Source organism: Scyliorhinus canicula, chromosome 9, assembly GCF_902713615.1.
Source record: "Scyliorhinus canicula chromosome 9, sScyCan1.1, whole genome shotgun sequence".
In the NCBI taxonomy this organism is placed as follows: Eukaryota; Metazoa; Chordata; class Chondrichthyes; order Carcharhiniformes; family Scyliorhinidae; genus Scyliorhinus; species Scyliorhinus canicula.
This window is the reverse complement of record NC_052154.1, coordinates 198,192,605-198,210,611: the sequence shown is the minus strand read 5'-3', so window position 1 is coordinate 198,210,611 and position 18,007 is coordinate 198,192,605. Positions and strand designations below refer to the sequence as shown.

Below are 18,007 nucleotides of genomic sequence, written 5' to 3'. Positions count from 1 at the left end.
GATCCTACCCCCCACATAGTCATCTATGTTGTTTATATAAATGATGAATAATAGGGGACCCAGCACAGATCCCTGTGGTACCCCACTGGACACTGGCTTCCAGACACCAAAGCAGCCGTCTGTTATCACCCTCTTCGGGCCGGAAAGTGGAGCTGAGTCCACAAAAGATCAGCCATGATCTCATTGAATGGCGGAGCAGGCTCGAGGGGCCAGATGGCCTACTCCTGCTCCTAGTTCTTATGTTCTTATGTTCTTATATCCTACAGCTAAGCCAATTATGAATCCACCCTGTATCCCATGTGAATTTGCCTTCTTAATATTCTCCATGTTGGACCTTGTCAAAGGCTTTGCTGAAATCCATGTAAACTACAACAACTGCACTCCCCTCATCTATACACTTGGTCACATGCTCAAAAAATTCAATCAAATTTGTTAGGAATGAACTCCCTCTGACAAAGCCGTGCTGACTATTCCTGATCAAACCTTGCCTCTCCAAGTGGGGAAAGATTCTCCCCTTCAGAGTCTTCTCCAGTAGTTTCCCAACGTGAGACTCACTGGTCTGTAGTTCCCTGGCCTATCCCTACAGCCTTTCTGAAATAGTGGGACCACATTAGCTGTTCTCCAGTCCTCTGGCACCTCGCCCGTGGCCAGAGAGGAATTAAAAATTTGGGTCAGAGCCCCTGCAATCGCCTCCCTCGCCTCCCACAGCAGCCTGGGACACAATTCATCTGGACCTGGAGATTTGTTCACATTTAAGGCCGTCAACACCTCCAAACATTGGGCTGGATTCTCCGATTGTGAGCCTATGTCCTCACGCTGGCGTGGGAATGGTGGCATTTTACGCCCGAAAATGCAGCACAAACAGCCACCAAGCCTGCGTGTAGCTGGGGGCTAGCACGTCGGCAGCGTAGAGCACCCGGCTCGAGCTGCCGATACGGCCCAGAGAATTACCAGGCCTGTGGCCACGCATGTTTGAGAAGGGAGGAGGCAGAAGACGGGAACTGATGTCCTAGGGGAGCTATTTGCTAGAGAATTTGGGGAGGGTTTAAACTAATATGCCAAGGGGATGGGAACCTATTCAAGGAGTCAGAGAAAGAGGGAGCAAAGACAAAAACAAAAGGTGGAAAAGTGAATAAGAAAAGTGATAGGTGGAGAAATCAAGGACAAAATTCAAACAGGGCAAAAGAGAAAAATATTGGGAGCAAGACAAACATTGTGAAAAAGACAAACTGAAAACTCTGTGCCTTAATGCACGGAGCATTTGCAATAAAGTGGATGAACTAATCGTGCAGATAGATATAAACGGGTTTGATATAATTGGGATTACGGAGACATGGCTGCAGGGATGGGAACTGAATGCCCCAGGGTTCTCAGTACTTAGGAAGGACAGGTGGCTGTGTGGCACTGCTGGTTAATGAGGAAATTAACACAATAGTGAGAATGGATATTAGCTCTGACAATGTGGAATCTGTATGGGTAGAGTTAAGAAATACCAAGGGACAAAAACCATTAGTGGGTGTCATATACAGACCCCCAAACTGCACTGGTGAGGTTGGGAATGGTGTTAAACATGAAATTAGAGATGCATGTAACAAGGGAATATCGGTGATCATGGGTGATTTTAATCTTCACATAGATTGGGCAAATCAAATTAGCCACAATGCTGTAGAGGAGGAATTCCTGGAGTGTATACGGGATGGTTTTCTTGACCAATATATGGAGCGACCAACTAGAGAGCAGGTCATCTTAGACTGGGTACCGTGTAATGAGAAGGGAATCATTGCCAATCTGGCTGTACGAGTCCTCTTGGGGATGAGCGACCATAGCATGATAGAATTTTTTATCAAGGTGGAGAGTGAAGTAGTTTATTCGGAGACAAGGGTGCTGAATCTTAATAAAGGGAACTATGAAGATATGAGGCATGTGATGCCGTTGATAGAAAATGAAATGAAATGAAAATCACTTATTGTCACGAGTAGGCTTCAATGAAGTTACTGTGAAAAGCCCCTTAGATAGATTGGGGAGAGTTACTTAAAGGGATGACAGTGGATAGACAATGGCAAACATTCAAGGAGCGCATGGGGAAACTACAGCTACTTATCATTCCTGCCTGACACAAAAGCCTGTACCAGCCTCGCCGAACAGGTGCCGGAATGTGGCAACTAGGGGCTTTTCACAGTAATTTCATTGAAGCCTACTTGTGGCAATAAGCGATTTTCATTTTCAAGCAAAGTGGGTAAGAGGGCCAATCCATGGCTTACAAAGGAAATTTGAAATAGTATCCGATACAAGGAAGAAGCGTACAGATTGGCCAAGAAAAATAATGGGTCTGAGGATTGGGAGCAGTTTATAATTCAGCAAAGAAGGACGAAGGGATTGATTAAGAAGGGGAAAGTACAGTACGAAAGGAAGCTTGCAGGGAATATAAAGACTGACACCTGGGATAGGATTCTCCCCGACCCTGCGGGCTGGGTGGTCCCGGTGCCAAGGAGTGGCGTGAACCACTCCGGTGTTGAGCCGCCCGGAAGGTACGGAATCCTCCCCACCGTCAGCGGCTAGGCCGGCACCGACAGGGTTGGGCCTCCGCTGGGCCGGTGCCGAAGGACCTCCGCTGGCTGGCACGAGTTGGCGCATGCGCGGGTGCGCCAGCGTGTGTTGGCACCATCCCAGCGCATGCGCAGGGCGGTTCGTCTCCGCACAGGCCATGGATAAGGTCCACAATAGCCGGTGCAGAGAGAAAGAGTGCCCCCACGGCACAGGCCCGCCCGCGGATCGGTGGGCCCCCATCGCGGACCAGGCCACCATGGGGGTAACCCCAGGGCCAGATCCCCCCGCGCCCCCCCGAATACCCCGGAGGCCGCCCGCAGAGCCAGGTCCAATCGGTAAGTACCAGGTCTAATTTACGCTGGTGGGACCAGCCTAAAACAGGTGGCTGTTCAGCCCATCGCAGGCCGGAGAATCGCCGGGGGGGGGGGGGGGGGCAATGCCAGCGGCCGCCGACCGGCGTGGCGTGATTCCCGCCCCCACCAAAACCCCGGCGTCGGAGAATTCGGCAGCCGGCAGGGGCGGCATTCACGCCGCCCCCCCCTCCCCCCCCCCCCAGCAATTCTCCGGCGGGGGGGGGGGGGGGGGGTCGGAGAATCCCACCCTAAGAGTTTCTATAGATATGTGAAGAGAAAGAGATTGGTAAAGAGAAATGTAGGCTCCCTACAGACAGAAACAGGGGAATGCATAATAAAGGACAAAGAAATGGCTGAGCAATTGAATACATACACGGTAGTACAAGTGGACAGCACAATGGCTTCACAGCTCCAGGGTCCCAGGTTCGATTCCCGGCTGGGTCACTGTCTGTGTGGAGTCTGCACGTCCTCCCCGTGTGTGCGTGGGTTTCCTCCAGGTGCTCCGGTTTCCTCCCACAGTCCAAAGACGTGCAGGTTAGGTGGATTGGCCATGATCATTTTCCCTTAGGGACCAAAAAAAAGGTTAGGAGGGGTTATTGGGTTACAGGGATAGGGTGGAAGTGAGGGTTTAAGTGGGTCGGTGCAGACTTGATGGGCCGAATGGCCTCCTTCTCCACTCTATGTTCTATACTTTGGTTCTGTCTTCACAAAAGGGGACACAAATCAGATCCCAGAAATGTTGGAGAATGAAAGGTTTAGTGAGAGGGAAGAACTGAGGGAGATCAACATTAGTAGAGAAATGGTGCTGGGAAAATTGATGGGATTGAAGGTGGATAAATCCCCAGGGCCTGAGAATCTGCGTCCCAGAGAGCTTAAGGAGGTGGCTCTGGAAATAGTGGATACATTGGTGGCCACCTTCCGGGATTCTATAGACTCTGGAACTGTCCCTGCAGATTGGAGGGTAGCTCACGTCACTCCGATATTCAAAAAGGGAGGTAGAGAGAAAGCAGGGAATTATAGACCAGTCAGCCTAACATCGGTAGTGGGGAAAATGCTTGAATCCATTATCAAGGACTTTATAGCGGAACATTTAGAAAGCAGTGGCAGGATCAGTCAGAGTCAGCATGGATTTATGAAGGGAAAATCATGCTTGACAAATCTGTTGGAATTCTTTGAAGTTCATAGAATCTTAGAATCATCGAATTTACAGTGCAGAAGGAGGCCATTCAGCCCATCGAGTCTGCACCGGCTTTTGGAAAGAGCACCCTACCCAAGGTCCACACCTCCACCCTACCCCCATAACCCAGTAACCCCACCCAACACAAAGGGCAATTTTGGACACTAAGGTCAATTTAGCATGGCCAATCCAAGTTGTAACGAGTACAGTTGACAAGAGGGACCCAGTCGATGTGGTATATTTGGACTTTCAGAAAGCATTTGACAAAGTCCTGCATAAGAGATTAAAGCGCATGGGATTGGGGGGAAGTGTGTTGAGGTGGATAGAAAACTGGTTGGCAGAGAGGAAACAAAGAGTAGGAATAAATGGGTCAGTTTCAAATTGGCAGGCAGTAACGAGTGGGGTGCCACAGGGATCGGTGCTGGGACCCCAGCTATTCACAATATATATTAATGATTTGGATGAGGGAACAAAATGTAACATCTCAAAGTTTGCAGATGATACCAAGTTAGGTGGGAGGGTGAATTGTGACGAGGATACAGGGATCCTACAGCATGATCTGGACAGGTTGGGAGAGTGGGCAAATCAATGGCAGATGCAGCATAATTTGGATAAGTGCGAGTTTATTCACTTTGGAAGCAAAAACAGGAAGGCAGATTACTACCTGAATGGTTGTAAATTGGGAGAGGGGAGTGTGCAGCAGGACCTGGGTGTCCTTGTGCACCATTCGCTGAAGGTAAGCATGCAGGTGTAGCAGGCGGTAAAGAAGGCTAATGGTATGTTGGCCTTCATTGCGAGAGGTTTCGAGTATAGAAGCAGGGATGTGTTGCTGCGATTGTACAGGGCCTTGGTGAGGCCACACCTGGAGTATTGTGTGCAGTTTTGATCTCCTTCTCTGAGGAAGGATGTTGTTGCTCTCGAGGGAGTGCAGCAAAGGTTTACCAGACTGATTCCAGGGATGGCGGGACTGTCATGAGGAGAGATTGACTAGGTTAGGATTGTTCTCGCTGGAGTTCAGAAGAATGAGGGGGGATCTCATAGAGACTTATAAAATTCCAACAGGACTAGACAGAGTAGATACAGGGAAGATGTTGCCAATGATGGGTGTGTCCAGAACCAGGGGTCACAGTCTGAGGATTCAGGGTGAACCATTTCGGACAGAGATAAGGAGACATTTCTTCACACAAAGAGTGGTGAGCCTGTGGAATTCATTACCACAGGAAGTTGATGCTGAAACATTGAATATATTCAAGAGGCGGCTAGATATAGCACTTGGGGAGAATGGGATCAAAGGTTCAGGGGAGAAAGCAGGATTAGGCAATTGAGTTGGATGATCAGCCATGATCGTGATGAATGGGGGAACAGGCTCGAAAGGCCAAAAGGCCTCCTCCTGCTCCTATCTTCTATGTATCTATGTATATAAGCGATTTGCCTGAATTGGGACATTGATAAGATTTTGGTGTCCATTATTATAGAGGTCGTTATTATAGAGGTCATGTCAGACAAATCTGTTAGAGTTCTTTGAGAAGGTAACAGGGAATTTAGACAAAGGAGTACCAGTGGACATGATTGTTTTAGATTTCCAGAAGGCCTTTGACAAAGTTCCGCATAGGAGACTGTTAAATAAGTTAAGAGCCCATGGTGCTAAGGGTAAGATCCTGGTATGGATAGAGGATTGGCTGACTGGCAGAAGGCAGAGAGTGGGGATAAAGGGGTCTTTTTCAGGATGGCAGCCGGTGACTAGTGGTGTGCCTCAGGGGTCTGTGCTGGGACCCAACTTTTCACAATATACATTAATGATCTGGAAGAAAGAACTGAAGGCACTGTTGCTATGTTTGCAGATGATATAAAGATCTGTAGAGGGACAGGTAGTATTGAGGAAGCAAGGGGGCTGCAGAAGGATTTGGACAAGCTAGGAGAGTGAGCAATGAAGTGGCAGATGGAATACAATGTGGAAAAGTGTGAGGTTATGCACTTTGGAAGGAGAAATGGAGGCAGAGACTATTTTCTAAATGGGGAAATACAATGTTCACATTCATGTCGAGAAGGTGAGAATACAAGACCAGGGATGTACGCCTGAGGCTGTATAAGGCTCTGGTCAGACCCCAATTGTAATTTTGGGAGCGGTTTTGGTGTTCGTATCTAAGGAAGGATGTGCTGGCCTTGGAAAGGGTCCCACATGGAGTTGAGGGTGCTAGGCCTTTTCTCATTAGAACCAAGAAGGATGAGGGGCGACTTGATAGAGGTTTATAAGATGATCAGGGGAATAGATAGAGTAGACAGTCAGAGACTTTTTCCCCGGGTGGAACACACCATTACAAGGGGACATAAATTTAAGATAAACGGTGGAAGATATAGAGGGGATGTCAGAGGTAGGTTCTTTACCCAGAGAGTAGTGGGGGCATGGAATGCACTGCCTGTGGTAGTAGTTGAGTCGGAAACATTAGGGACCTTCAAGCGGCTATTGGATAGGTACATGGATTAGGGTAGAATAATGGAGTGTAGATTAACTTCTTCTTAAGGGCAGCACGGTAGCATTGTGGACAGCACAATTGCTTCACAGCTCCAGGGTCCCAAGTTCGATTTCGACTTGGGTCACTGTCTGTGTGGAGTCTGCACATCCTCCACGTGTGTGCGTGGGTTTCCTCCGGGTACTCCAGTTTCCTCCCACAGTCCAAAGATGTGCAGGTTGGGTGGATTGGCCATGAAAAATTGTCCAAAATTCTATGATTAACCTAGGACAAAAGTTCAGTGCAATATCGTGGGCCGAAGGGCCTGTTCTGTGCTGTATTTCTCTATCTCTATCACCTGAAGACAGTGAGGATCCAAAGAGTTTTGTCAAGGCCTCAGCAATTTCCTCTCTAGCCTCCTTCAGTATTCTGGGGTAGATCCCGTCAGGCCCTGGGGACTTATCTACCTTAATATTTTTCAAGACGCCCAACACCTCGTCTTTTTGGATCTCAATGTGACCCAGGCTATCTACACACCCTTCTCCAGACTCAACATCCACCAATTCCTTCTCTGGTGAATACTGATGCAAAGTATTCATTTAGTACCTCGCCCATTTCCTCTGGCTCCACACATAGATTCCCTTGCCTATCCTTCAGTGGGCCAACCCTTTCCCTGGCTACCCTCTTGCTTTTTATGTACGTGTAAAAAGCCTTGGGATTTTCCTTAACCCTATTTGCCAATGACTTTTTGTGACCCCTTTTAGCCCTCCTGACTCCTTGCTTAAGTTCCTTCCTACTTTCCTTATGGTCTACATAGGATTCGTCTGTTCTCAGCCTTCTATTCCTGACAGATTCCTCCTTTTGCTTTTTGATGAGGCCTACAATATCTCTCGTTATCCAAGGTTCCTGAAATTTGCCGTATTTATCTTTCTTCCTCACAGGAACATGCCGGCCCTGAATTCCTTTCAACTGACACTTGAAAGCCTCCCACATGTCAGATGTTGATTTACCCTCAAACACCCGCCCCCAATCTAGGTTATTCAGTTCCCGCCTAATATTGTTATAATTAGCCTTCCCCCAATTTAGCACATTCACCCTAGGACAACTCTTATCCTTGTCCACCAGCACTTTAAAACTTACTGAATTGTGGTCACTGTTCCTGAAATGCTCCCCTACTGAAACTTCTACCACCTGGCTGGGCTCATTGCCCAATACCAGGTCCAGTACAGCCCCTTCCCTAGTTGGACTGTCTACATATTGTTTTAAGAAGCCCTCCTGGATGCTCCTTACAAACTCTGCCCCGTCTAAGCCCCTAGCACTAAGTAAGTCCCTGTCAATATTGGGGAAGTTGAAGTCTCCCATCACAACAACCCTATTTTTATTCTTTTCCAAAATCTGTCTACCTATCAGCTCCTCTATCTCCCGCTGGCTGTTGGGAGGCCTGTAGTAAACCCCCAACATTGTGACTGCACCCTTCTTATTCCTGATCTCTACCCATATAGCCTCGCTGCCCTCTGAGGTGTCCTCCCGCAGTACAGCTGTGATATTCTCCCTAACCAGTAGCGCAACTCCTCCACCCCTTTTACATCCCCCTCTATCCCGCCTGAAACATCTAAATCCTGGAACGTTTAGCTGCCAATCCTGTCCTTCCCTCAACCAGGTCTCTGTAATAGCAACAACATCATAGTTCCAACGACTAATCCAAGCTCTACGTTCATCTGCCTTACCCGTAATACTTCTTGCATTAAAACATATGCACTTCAGGCCACCAGACCCACTGTGTTCAGCAACATCTCCCTGTCTGCTCTTCCTCAGAACCATACTGGCCCTATTCCCTAGTTCTCCCTCAATGCTTTCGCCTTCTGACCTATTGCTCCGGTACCCACCCCCCCGCCATACTAGTTTAAACCCTCCCGTGTGACACTAGCAACCCTCGTGGCCAGGATATTTATGCCTCTCCAGTTTAGATGCAACCCGTCCTTCTTATACAGGTCACACCTGCCCCGGAAGAGCTCCCAGTGGTCCAGATAACGGAAACCCTCCCTCCTACACCAGCTGTTTAGCCACGTCTTTAGCTGCTCTATCTTCCTATTTCTAGCCTCACTGGCACGTGGTACAGGGAGTAATCCCGAGATAAAAACCCTAGAGGTCCAGTCTTTTAACTTTCTGCCTAGCTCCCTGAACTCCTGCTGCAGGACCTCATGCCCCTTCCTGCCTATGCCGTTAATACAAATATGTACAACGCCCTCTGCCTGTTTGCCCTCCCCCTTCAGGATACCCGCTACCCGTTCTGAGACATCCTGGACCCTGGCACCAGGGAGGCAACATACCATCCTGGAGTCTCTTTCACGTCCACAGAAGCGTCTATCTGTGCCCCTGACTATAGAGTCCCCTGTGACTATTGCTCTTCTGCACTTTGCCCTCCCTTCTGAACATCAGGGCCAGCCGTGGTGCCACTGCTCTGACTGCTGCTGTTTTCCCCTGATAGGCTATCCCCCCGACAGTATCCAAAGGGGTATACCTGTTCGAGAGGGGTACAACCACAGGGGATTCCTGCACTGACTGCCTGCCCCTTCTGGTGGTCGCCCATCTCTCTGCCTGCACCTTGGGTGTGACCACATCTATATAACTGCTATCTATGACGCTTTCCGCCACCTGCGATGCTCCTAAATGCATCCAACTGCTGCTCCAACTGAACCATGTGGTCTGTGAGGGGCTCCAGTTGGGGGCACTTTCTGCAGATGAAGCCAATCGGGATGCTGGAAGCCTCCCGGATCTGCCACATCTCACAGTCAGAGCACTGCACCCCTCTAATTGACATTGCGTCAATTAATTAGTAAATTAAATTTAAAAGTTAAAAAAAGTTACTGTTAACAATATGGATTGGATTTGTTTATTGTCACGTGTACCGAGGTACAGTGAAAAGTATTTTTCTGCAAGCAGCTCAACAGATCATTCAGTACATGGGAAGAAAAGGGAATTGAACAGAATTCAAGAAAATACATGAGAATACATAATAGGGCAACACAAGATATACAATGTAACTACATAAGCATTGGCATCGGATGAAGCATACAGGGTGTAGTGTTAATGAGGTCAGTCCATAAAAGGGTCATTTAGGAGTCTGGTGACAGTGGGGAAGAAGCTGTTTTTGAGTCTGTTCATACGTGTTCTCAGACTTCTGAATCTCCTGCCCGATGGAATATGTTTCCTAGCACTAGATTTCTACTATAAATGTGAAAGCTGAATATAGTACTCTCCAATCTCTGGCTTAGACACCCCTCTAAATTGTAATTAAGTAATCAGTAATTATGTTTAATTAGTTTAACAAAGCTTATTTTTTAAATTTAGTGTAGCTTCCCAACCAGCCAATCAGGTCACAGCTTTACTGTGATGTCACTTCAGTCCCCCCCCCCCCCCCCTCACTTACCTTCCCAGGTTCTCAGATGCTCTCTGGTTCTCTCCCTGCAGATTGAAAGTTACAGGCCAGAGAAAGAGAGAGAACAAAACAGTAGGGAAAAAGCACCTTCTCCCCCTCTGCACCAAATTACCAAGTTCCAAATTCCCACTCTGGATGTGTCTCCTCATCTATCCTCGGGAACTCCAACCCCCCCCCCCCCCCCCCCCCCCAGAAATCGCTTCATCCCCTCCTCCCTGGCTGGGGGATCTGATTTATACAATTTACGATAAAACTCCCAAACACAGATCATTCACCCCCCGCCGGATCCCGAAATCCCCCTGTGTCCCTCACTTTCCCGATCTCTCTCTCCGTCTCCTGTTTCCTCAGCTAGTGCGCCAGCATCCTGCTGGCTTTATCCCCATATTCAAACACCGCCCCCTTCACCCTCCTCACCTGTCCCTCCGCCTTACCTGTGGACAGGAGCCCAAATTCCAGCTGCAGTCTCCGACACTCCTTCAAAAGCCCCTCATCCGGAGACTCCGCGTACCTCCTGTCCAGCTGTAAAATTTCACCCACCAGTCTGTCCAACTCCACCCCCTCAGCCTTCTCCTTATGGGCCTGAATTGAGATGAATTCTCCCCAATAACCGCCTTCAGTGCCTCCCAAACCACCCCCACCGAAACCTCACCTGTGTCATTGATCCTTATAGACCCCCGAATGGCCTCCCTCACCCGCTCGCACACCTACTCCTCCGCTAACAGCCCCACATCCAACCTCCATTGCGGCCACTAGGCCTTTCCTTTGCTGACTTGCAGGTCTACCCAGTGCGGGGTGTGGTCTGACACCACAATTGCTGAATATTCAGCATTCACCTCCTCAGCCAGCAGCGTTTTGTCCAACGCAAAGAAGTCTATCCGGGAATACACCTTATGCACATGGGAGTAGAATGAAAACACCTTACTCCTCGGCCTCTCAAATCTCCATGGATCGAGCCCCCCCCCATGTGCACCATGAACCCCCAGAGCTCCTTTGCCATAGCTGATACCTACCCAGACCTGGGACTCGACAGGTCCAACATTGGATCCAGAACTGTGTTGAAGTCTCCCACCATAATCAGTTGGACCCAGGTCTAGGATCTTCCCCAGCAACCGTCTCACAAACTCAACATCATCCCAGTTTGGGGCATATATATTTACCAATACCACGGCCATTCCCTCCAGCTTCCCACTAACCATAATATATCTACACCCTGGGTCCGCTTCTATATCCCCACCTCGAATGCCACCCGTTTATTCACCAAGATCGCCACCCACCTCGTTTTAAAGTCTAGCCCCGAATGGAACACTTATCAAACCCATCCCTTCCTTAACCTAATCTGATCCCCCACCTTCAGATGTGTCTCCTGCAACATAGCCATTCAGTTGCCTCAAGTGCGCGAACTAACAGGACCTTTTGACCGGCCCATTCAGTTCCCGAACTTTGAATGTGACCAGCCCTGTTGGGGGCACTCGCCCTCCCTTCCCTGCTGATCAGCCATAACCTCTCCTCGGCCAGTCTGCGGCCCATGTCCCGCACCTCCCCGGCCCACCCTCAGGCAACTACCGTCATCAACCTCCTTCCTCCTCCACTTTGAAAGTCCCCTCCCCATCAGCAGTATAATCCCCCCACCCCCAACCCCCCCATCCCACCCCCCAAATATCAATCTTCAGCTCACCCCCCACTTTACTTCCATGAACTAGCCCACCCAGCTAGCCTGGCAGCTCCCGCCCATGGCACCCATCATCCTACCCCCCACTGATTCCCCTCCCCCCGCTCTTACTGCAAACAGTCAAAACAATCAAAACACAGGCAAGAAGTAAAAACAAACAAACAATCCCTCCCAGGGCTGAACCCAGAGACCCACCCCTCATCTCTTAACAAAGAACTGTCAACCAGCATAACCCTAAACAGAACAGAAAAACGGAAAAAACAAAAGAAACCCAAACAGCAAAAACCCAAAGTTTTTCAATCCATGCACTTCAGTCCTCGGATGTTTTAGGGTATCCAAGGATCTGGAGCAAAGGCAGGGAATTGGGCCCAGATCAGTCACAATCGGATGGAAAAGTAGAACAGGCTGAATGGCCTCCCATGTTCCCGACACCCAACAGAAAAGGGGACGAATTATGTAAATGTAAAAGTAGAAGGTGTTCAGGTGCCGAGTGTCTGGGTGTGGGGGTGGGTGTGTGTGTGTGCGTGTGGGGGGGGGGGTGTTTGGGTTTGTGTGTGGGTGTGTGTGTGTGGGTGTGTGTGGGTGTGTGTGTGTGGGTGGGTGTGGGGGGGGGGGATGATTACCAAGAGACCATTGACATTTTCACGGAATATTCACGGTAACTACATTGCAGCGTTAATGTAAGCCGACCTGTGACACTAATAAAGGTTCTGATTATTATTCAGACTGATGTTGGTTTGTGTTTTGCAGAGTGCAGAGCGGTCAGAGCTTCCCGGCGGCCATGCAGTGTTCCTGGAAAGTGGTTCTGCTATTGGTCCTGGCCTCTCTGGCCATTCAGTACACAGCCATCCGGACACTGAGCAGCAAACCAGCCACCATGTGTCGGGTGGCCAAACACACGGGCTGTGCTCCCACTGTAGCCGCCTCCTGCCAACCCAGTAGCCACATCCTCATCCTGGCCACCACCCGCAGCGGCTCCTCCTTCATCGGGCAGCTGCTCAATCAGCACCCGGACATATTCTACCTGTTTGAGCCTCTGTACCACGTGCAGACCACCCTCATCAACAGCAGCCTCCGCAGCCGCCCACCTTCGGCTCCATCCTCACCTGCCGCCCGTCGCCTCCTGCTGGGAGCCTACCGGGACCTCCTCCGAAGCCTCTTCCACTGCCACCTGTCTGAGCTGGAGACCTTCATCAAACCCACCCCACAACAGCATCGGACACAACGCCTTTTCCGCCGGGGTGCCAGCAAGGCGCTCTGCTCTCCGCCAGTCTGTCCCCCACTGCCGCCGGGCGTGGGCGGGATCGCGGGTGGGACCACAGGCGGGGAATGGGTCGCGGGCGGTGAGTGGGGCGGGATCACAGACGGGGGTCCGGGCGCGGGCAGGAGTCCGGGCGGGGGTCTGGGTGTGGGTGGTGGTCCGGGCGGGGGTGGCAGGCTGGGCGGGGGTCTGGGCGGGGGTCCGGGCGGGGGTGGCAGGCTGGGCGGGGGTCCGGGCGAGCGTTGGGAGGAGGGTCAGTGTGTCCGGAGGTGCGGGGCCCTCAATCTAACCCTGGCCTCACGGGTCTGCAGCCGGCGTCTCCACATTGCCATCAAGACAGTGAGAATCCCGGAGCTCGCGGACCTCCGGCCGCTGCTTGAGGATCCGCGCCTCAACCTGAAGGTGGTGCAGTTGGTGCGAGACCCCCGCGGGATACTGTCCTCCCGCATGGACACATTCCCCGATAGCTTCCGATCCTGGAACATGTGGCGGAACAGCGGGCGGAGACCCCGCAATTTGGACCCATCCCACCTGACCGCCACCTGCCAGGACTTCCTCAACTCGGTCAGCACCGGGCTAGCACGGCCCAGCTGGCTGAAGGGCCGCTACATGCTGCTGCGCTATGAGGACCTGGCCAGGGAGCCTGAGCACAAAGCCCGGGAGATGTACCGCTTCCTGGGGCTGGACATGGATCCCAGTGTCCTGCGCTGGATCCTCAATAACACCCGGAGTTCTGGGACCTCCGCCAAACACAAATTCGGCACCGTGCGGGATTCTGCCGCCACCGCCCAGAGCTGGAGGCTCAAACTCTCCTTCCACATGGTGCAGCTAGTCCAGAATCTGTGCAACATCACCCTGAGCCAGCTGGGTTACAGGATGGTCAACTCCCCCCAGGAACTCACCAACCTGTCCCTAAACCTGGCCCAACACACCAACCTCCTACCCTTTTTGTAATTACAAAGACTTTGTGCATTTACTGATATATTTTTGATATAAAAGGCGTTTTTAACTAGTTGAATGTAGGTTTCAAACCCCCCCCCCCCCCCCCCCCCGCTCGCCCCCGCCCCCAGACCCCACAACAAACACACACTCACACATTCCCAACTCTGGACGGCTGTATTGCTGGTTCCAAATGAATGGTCACTCTCACCTCGCTGGTTATTAACACATCCAGCCTCCCTCCCTCGGAAGGTGAATCATCAGCATTACCCAAATGTCAAACGGACTTTAAAGGAACCAGCATTTCTGAATTGACACATTTTTCACTGTCAGTCAAAACAGATTTTTTTCTCTACCCCCTGGCACAATCCTCAAAGAATGTTCGAACGAACGATTTATTTCCGGTATTTCGGACTTCCTCTCGGATTTGCATCTCGTGGCCCACAGGTCAATTCGGGATGTTTGGCAAACCCCAAAACACACACCGAATCTCAAATCATTGTCCCTGTTTGCAGCCAAGCGCTGCAGAGGCACAAACATTCAGGGTCAGCCAAGGTGAAAGCTCCAAACAATTTACAAAGCGTCCCAATCAAAATATATTTTAACGTGGATGAAAATGTTTGTTAAAATGTGAGATATCTGAATATTTTTTACATGGACTGTATCTTTCTAAAATATCAAATGATCTTAAAAAGAACCAACATTTCTGTATTGAAGTATTTTTCATACGATTGTAAATTGCTCAATTTTCCATTTTTCTCTCTCAAGGCTCTCTTGTCATTTTAATGTTGTTTATTAATTATGACAGAACATCTGAGCTTCAGGATCATAACAAGTAATCGTTTGTGTTTGAGGTACTTAGTTCAAGAAACATGTGGTTAAAAGACTATAAAATAGAAGTGAAGGAGGTCTGACTACCGTGTTGTCCAATACCTTAACCATGGGGCACATGTAGCTCATTGGGAATCCAAAAGTGGATAATTGCATCTCTGATTAGTAAACACAAGTAACAGGCGGCGTCATTGTGTGTGATCTCAGTACACAGTTGTGTAGCAAATTACTATGAACTTAACCTTTTTCTGTGTTTGTTATTGAAATGCTACAACAAAGAGCCAAACTATTTTTTGATCAATTTGAGTGATACACTTCCTGTGTTACGGAATGGTGCTAGAGGTTTGTTAAGTAAATATACACGTGAAGTACATTTACCTGTATTGTGTGTACTGCATTTTCTATAAAATTAGTGCATGTTGTTACCCGTAGATGCCGATAAAACCCAAACAAAAAAAAGAATTTCTTAGTGACCGAACAAAGTAATCACAGGGACGAGAATTTCTTATCTAAGACTTCACTGTAACAAACCAAATTAAAATCAGCATGTACCAAGCACTGGTTAACAAGCAGATAATACATCAAACTGAAGAAAAACTATTTCCGTATTAACTAATATTAATATTAAACAATCAAGACGTCTCACAATTCCGCTCACAGTGCACTGCACTTCTGGTAGATATATAGTATTACAAGGTTGGATCCCAAGTTACACGCAGAGTTCCAATAGGTTCACTTCATCCTGCCATTCACCACTGCAACTTCCAGCGTCTTTTGGAAAATCGGTCCACTTGGCCCAGGTTTCTGGGATGTGATTTCCAGCATGAAGGCCCACCTTGGCAACTCCTTGTTCTTTAAATCTCCTAATGTCCCATCCGTTCTGTTCCCTTAGTTTGAACAGAAGAGCAGATCCTTACCAACATCCTGCTTCCACATAACGGTATCTGCCTTGTCCCCCAGTTCCTTTCTCTACACCTTGTTACAATCCCAGAGCCAACAGCCAGTTTTATTACAGTTCCAGATTTGTTGTGACCCAGTTCGAGACCACTAACCTATTTTTGAGGTAATCAAAATTGGAAATCCCAGTTACTTAGAGAATAAAGCTGTACAATCTGCAGTTTAAACAAATAGAAGAAATTCTTTTATACAAGAATCAACAAAGCAAGCAGTAAATATGATCTATCCTACACTCTGACATACAGAATTAACAAAAAGTAAACATGAAGTAATAACAGCACAGTAAATGAAGACAAAACCAAGACAGATTCCTCACCAGCCCACCCAGATGTCAGTAATCATTGTGAGTCACAAACATTCTTTAAAGAGTTTTCCAGAGAATGGATTTCAGCTCCTTCTTTTGCGGATAAATCTTCTGATTTCCCTCAACAGTAACTCTAACTCACATTTTCCAATGACTGCTCGCTTCCCAGTTGCCCAATTTTTTCCGCGGCATCTAATCACCAGCATGATTCCAGATATTGAATTCCTCACAATAGAACAACGCTGCTCCTGAGATTTCTTGTGCCCCAACAGACATATTTACTGGAAGGAGCCAGGTATAGGAGTTTCTTTCAGCGTCTCACTTAACCTTCGAGCCGTATTCTAGGCATAACAGGAATGAGCGACTGATGAGTAATGTTTTAAAACAACAATTTTATTGAGTACCGAATAGCGATTATTATAATAATGATATGAAAATTATAAATGATATATAAAAACAAGAGAACAGATTTTTCCAAAGCACAAACAACCCCAAATTGGTCAGTTCCACGACAGCTCGCCATGATGCATACTATACCGTCCCCTCGGTACATCGTTACCAAGCTATTGAGAAATCGTGCGAGCAGACACAACAGTCAATCCAGTCCTGGCCCTTCATCCCATCTTGAGTGGTGACTTTTCACTATGGATGCAGCAGAGAGTCATAGAGGCAGCAATTCTCTCAGACAAATTTCTAGCTCCATGTCAGCCTTTTGGGACCTGGAACAAAAGTTTCCCGAAAGCAATCTCAGTTCTCATCAATTCCACTCAGTGACACAGCAAGGCCTATTGGACTTTGCAATATCTAAGTTGTTGATGCATCTTTTGATGGTGTCTCCCCAGGTGCCATCCTTCCTGTCTAATGTCCATCAATGAAGTTCCACTTCCTGAGCTTCAGTGATTCAGGAAGATTTCTCATCACTCTGGCCGCTGGTCCAAGAATCACTGAATGCAGCAAGAAAAAGGAATTCAAATGAACAAGACAGGATTTAGTATTCTGGCGTGGAAATTGGAAAAAAAAGCTGTCATCGAAATACGTGGCCAGTGTGAAAATAAACAAGGTCTGGGAAGACACAAAACTACTGATTATTATTGATCAATTAATCAAAGCACAATCATAGCTGAGTTATGATCAATGTCTACCAAGGAAGACTTGGTACAAAATAACTTTAAATAGTCACTATAGGCTTAAAATCAACAGCAAAGCAGAAATAAAATGCAAAAATGCAGAGTTCCATAAATGAATGGCGACAGGCCTCAGGCCTATGGTGACAGACAACAATGGCTCCTGGGCCTTCCTGAGGTCCAACCCCCAGCTGCTGCTCCTGAGCTTTCCGATGCTCCAGCTTCAGTCCATGAAGCTCTGAATGGCTCCTGGGTTTTTCTGGGATCTGGCTGTGCAATGAGTTGACAAGAACACTTAACTTTCTGCCTCCACAGTTCCTGACCATCCTCGTCACATGGGCTCAGTCTTTTTGTACAGCAGCCCCAGTCCTGTGGCCGTTGTTTCATTCCACAACATCATTCCGGAATTACCCTACAGCTGCCAAAAGAACGCCAGGAACTGAGCACATGCAGCCTGTCACACTTTGCAACTGTGCTGGAGTCCCAGACATGTTCGGAGTTGTCGTGTTTCAGTCAGGACCCTGTCCCAGTCTTCAAAAAACACCCAATCAATCCGGGAATACAATTTCCCCCGCACCCTTAACTGTGCCAATCGCTTGCTTTTTCAATAGGTTTCTCTTTGGGTTTCTTTCTCCATGCCAACCAGATCACATTGGCCTGTCTCTGGGCAGAGATTCTTATGACCACCATCCCCCGCTTTCCACAATATTTGATTCCACCTTAAGATTATCGGAGAAATTTTTAACATACTCATCTTTTGAGTCAAACATCACCTCCCCAATAATGGCAAAAGCATTACCAAGGTTACAATAATTGTTTCTCTTAATCAGGTTTTGGTTTTTCTGACTCCAATTCAAGTTTTTTCATTTGTTATTGAAGTTTAGTTTGTTCAACCTGAGTGCTACCAGGAGCAGGCTATTCCTCCTCAGGTTCAAGTGCTGAGTCAATTCTTCAAT

At 48.4% G+C, this 18,007-nt stretch overlaps 1 protein-coding gene across 1 annotated transcript in view; it reads left to right on the top strand.

The window, feature by feature from the left end:
- The window catches only part of chst1 (carbohydrate (keratan sulfate Gal-6) sulfotransferase 1), a 28,986-nt gene extending 15,073 nt beyond the window's left edge, over positions 1 to 13,913 (top strand). The window contains exons 3-4 of the mRNA XM_038808425.1: positions 12,386 to 12,968; positions 13,155 to 13,913. Of these exons, the coding sequence (XP_038664353.1) occupies positions 12,417 to 12,968; positions 13,155 to 13,850 (1,248 nt within the window). The 5' untranslated portion in view covers positions 12,386 to 12,416 and the 3' untranslated portion in view covers positions 13,851 to 13,913. The remainder of the gene's footprint in view (positions 1 to 12,385; positions 12,969 to 13,154) is intronic.
- The last annotated feature ends 4,094 nt before the right edge of the window (positions 13,914 to 18,007 follow it).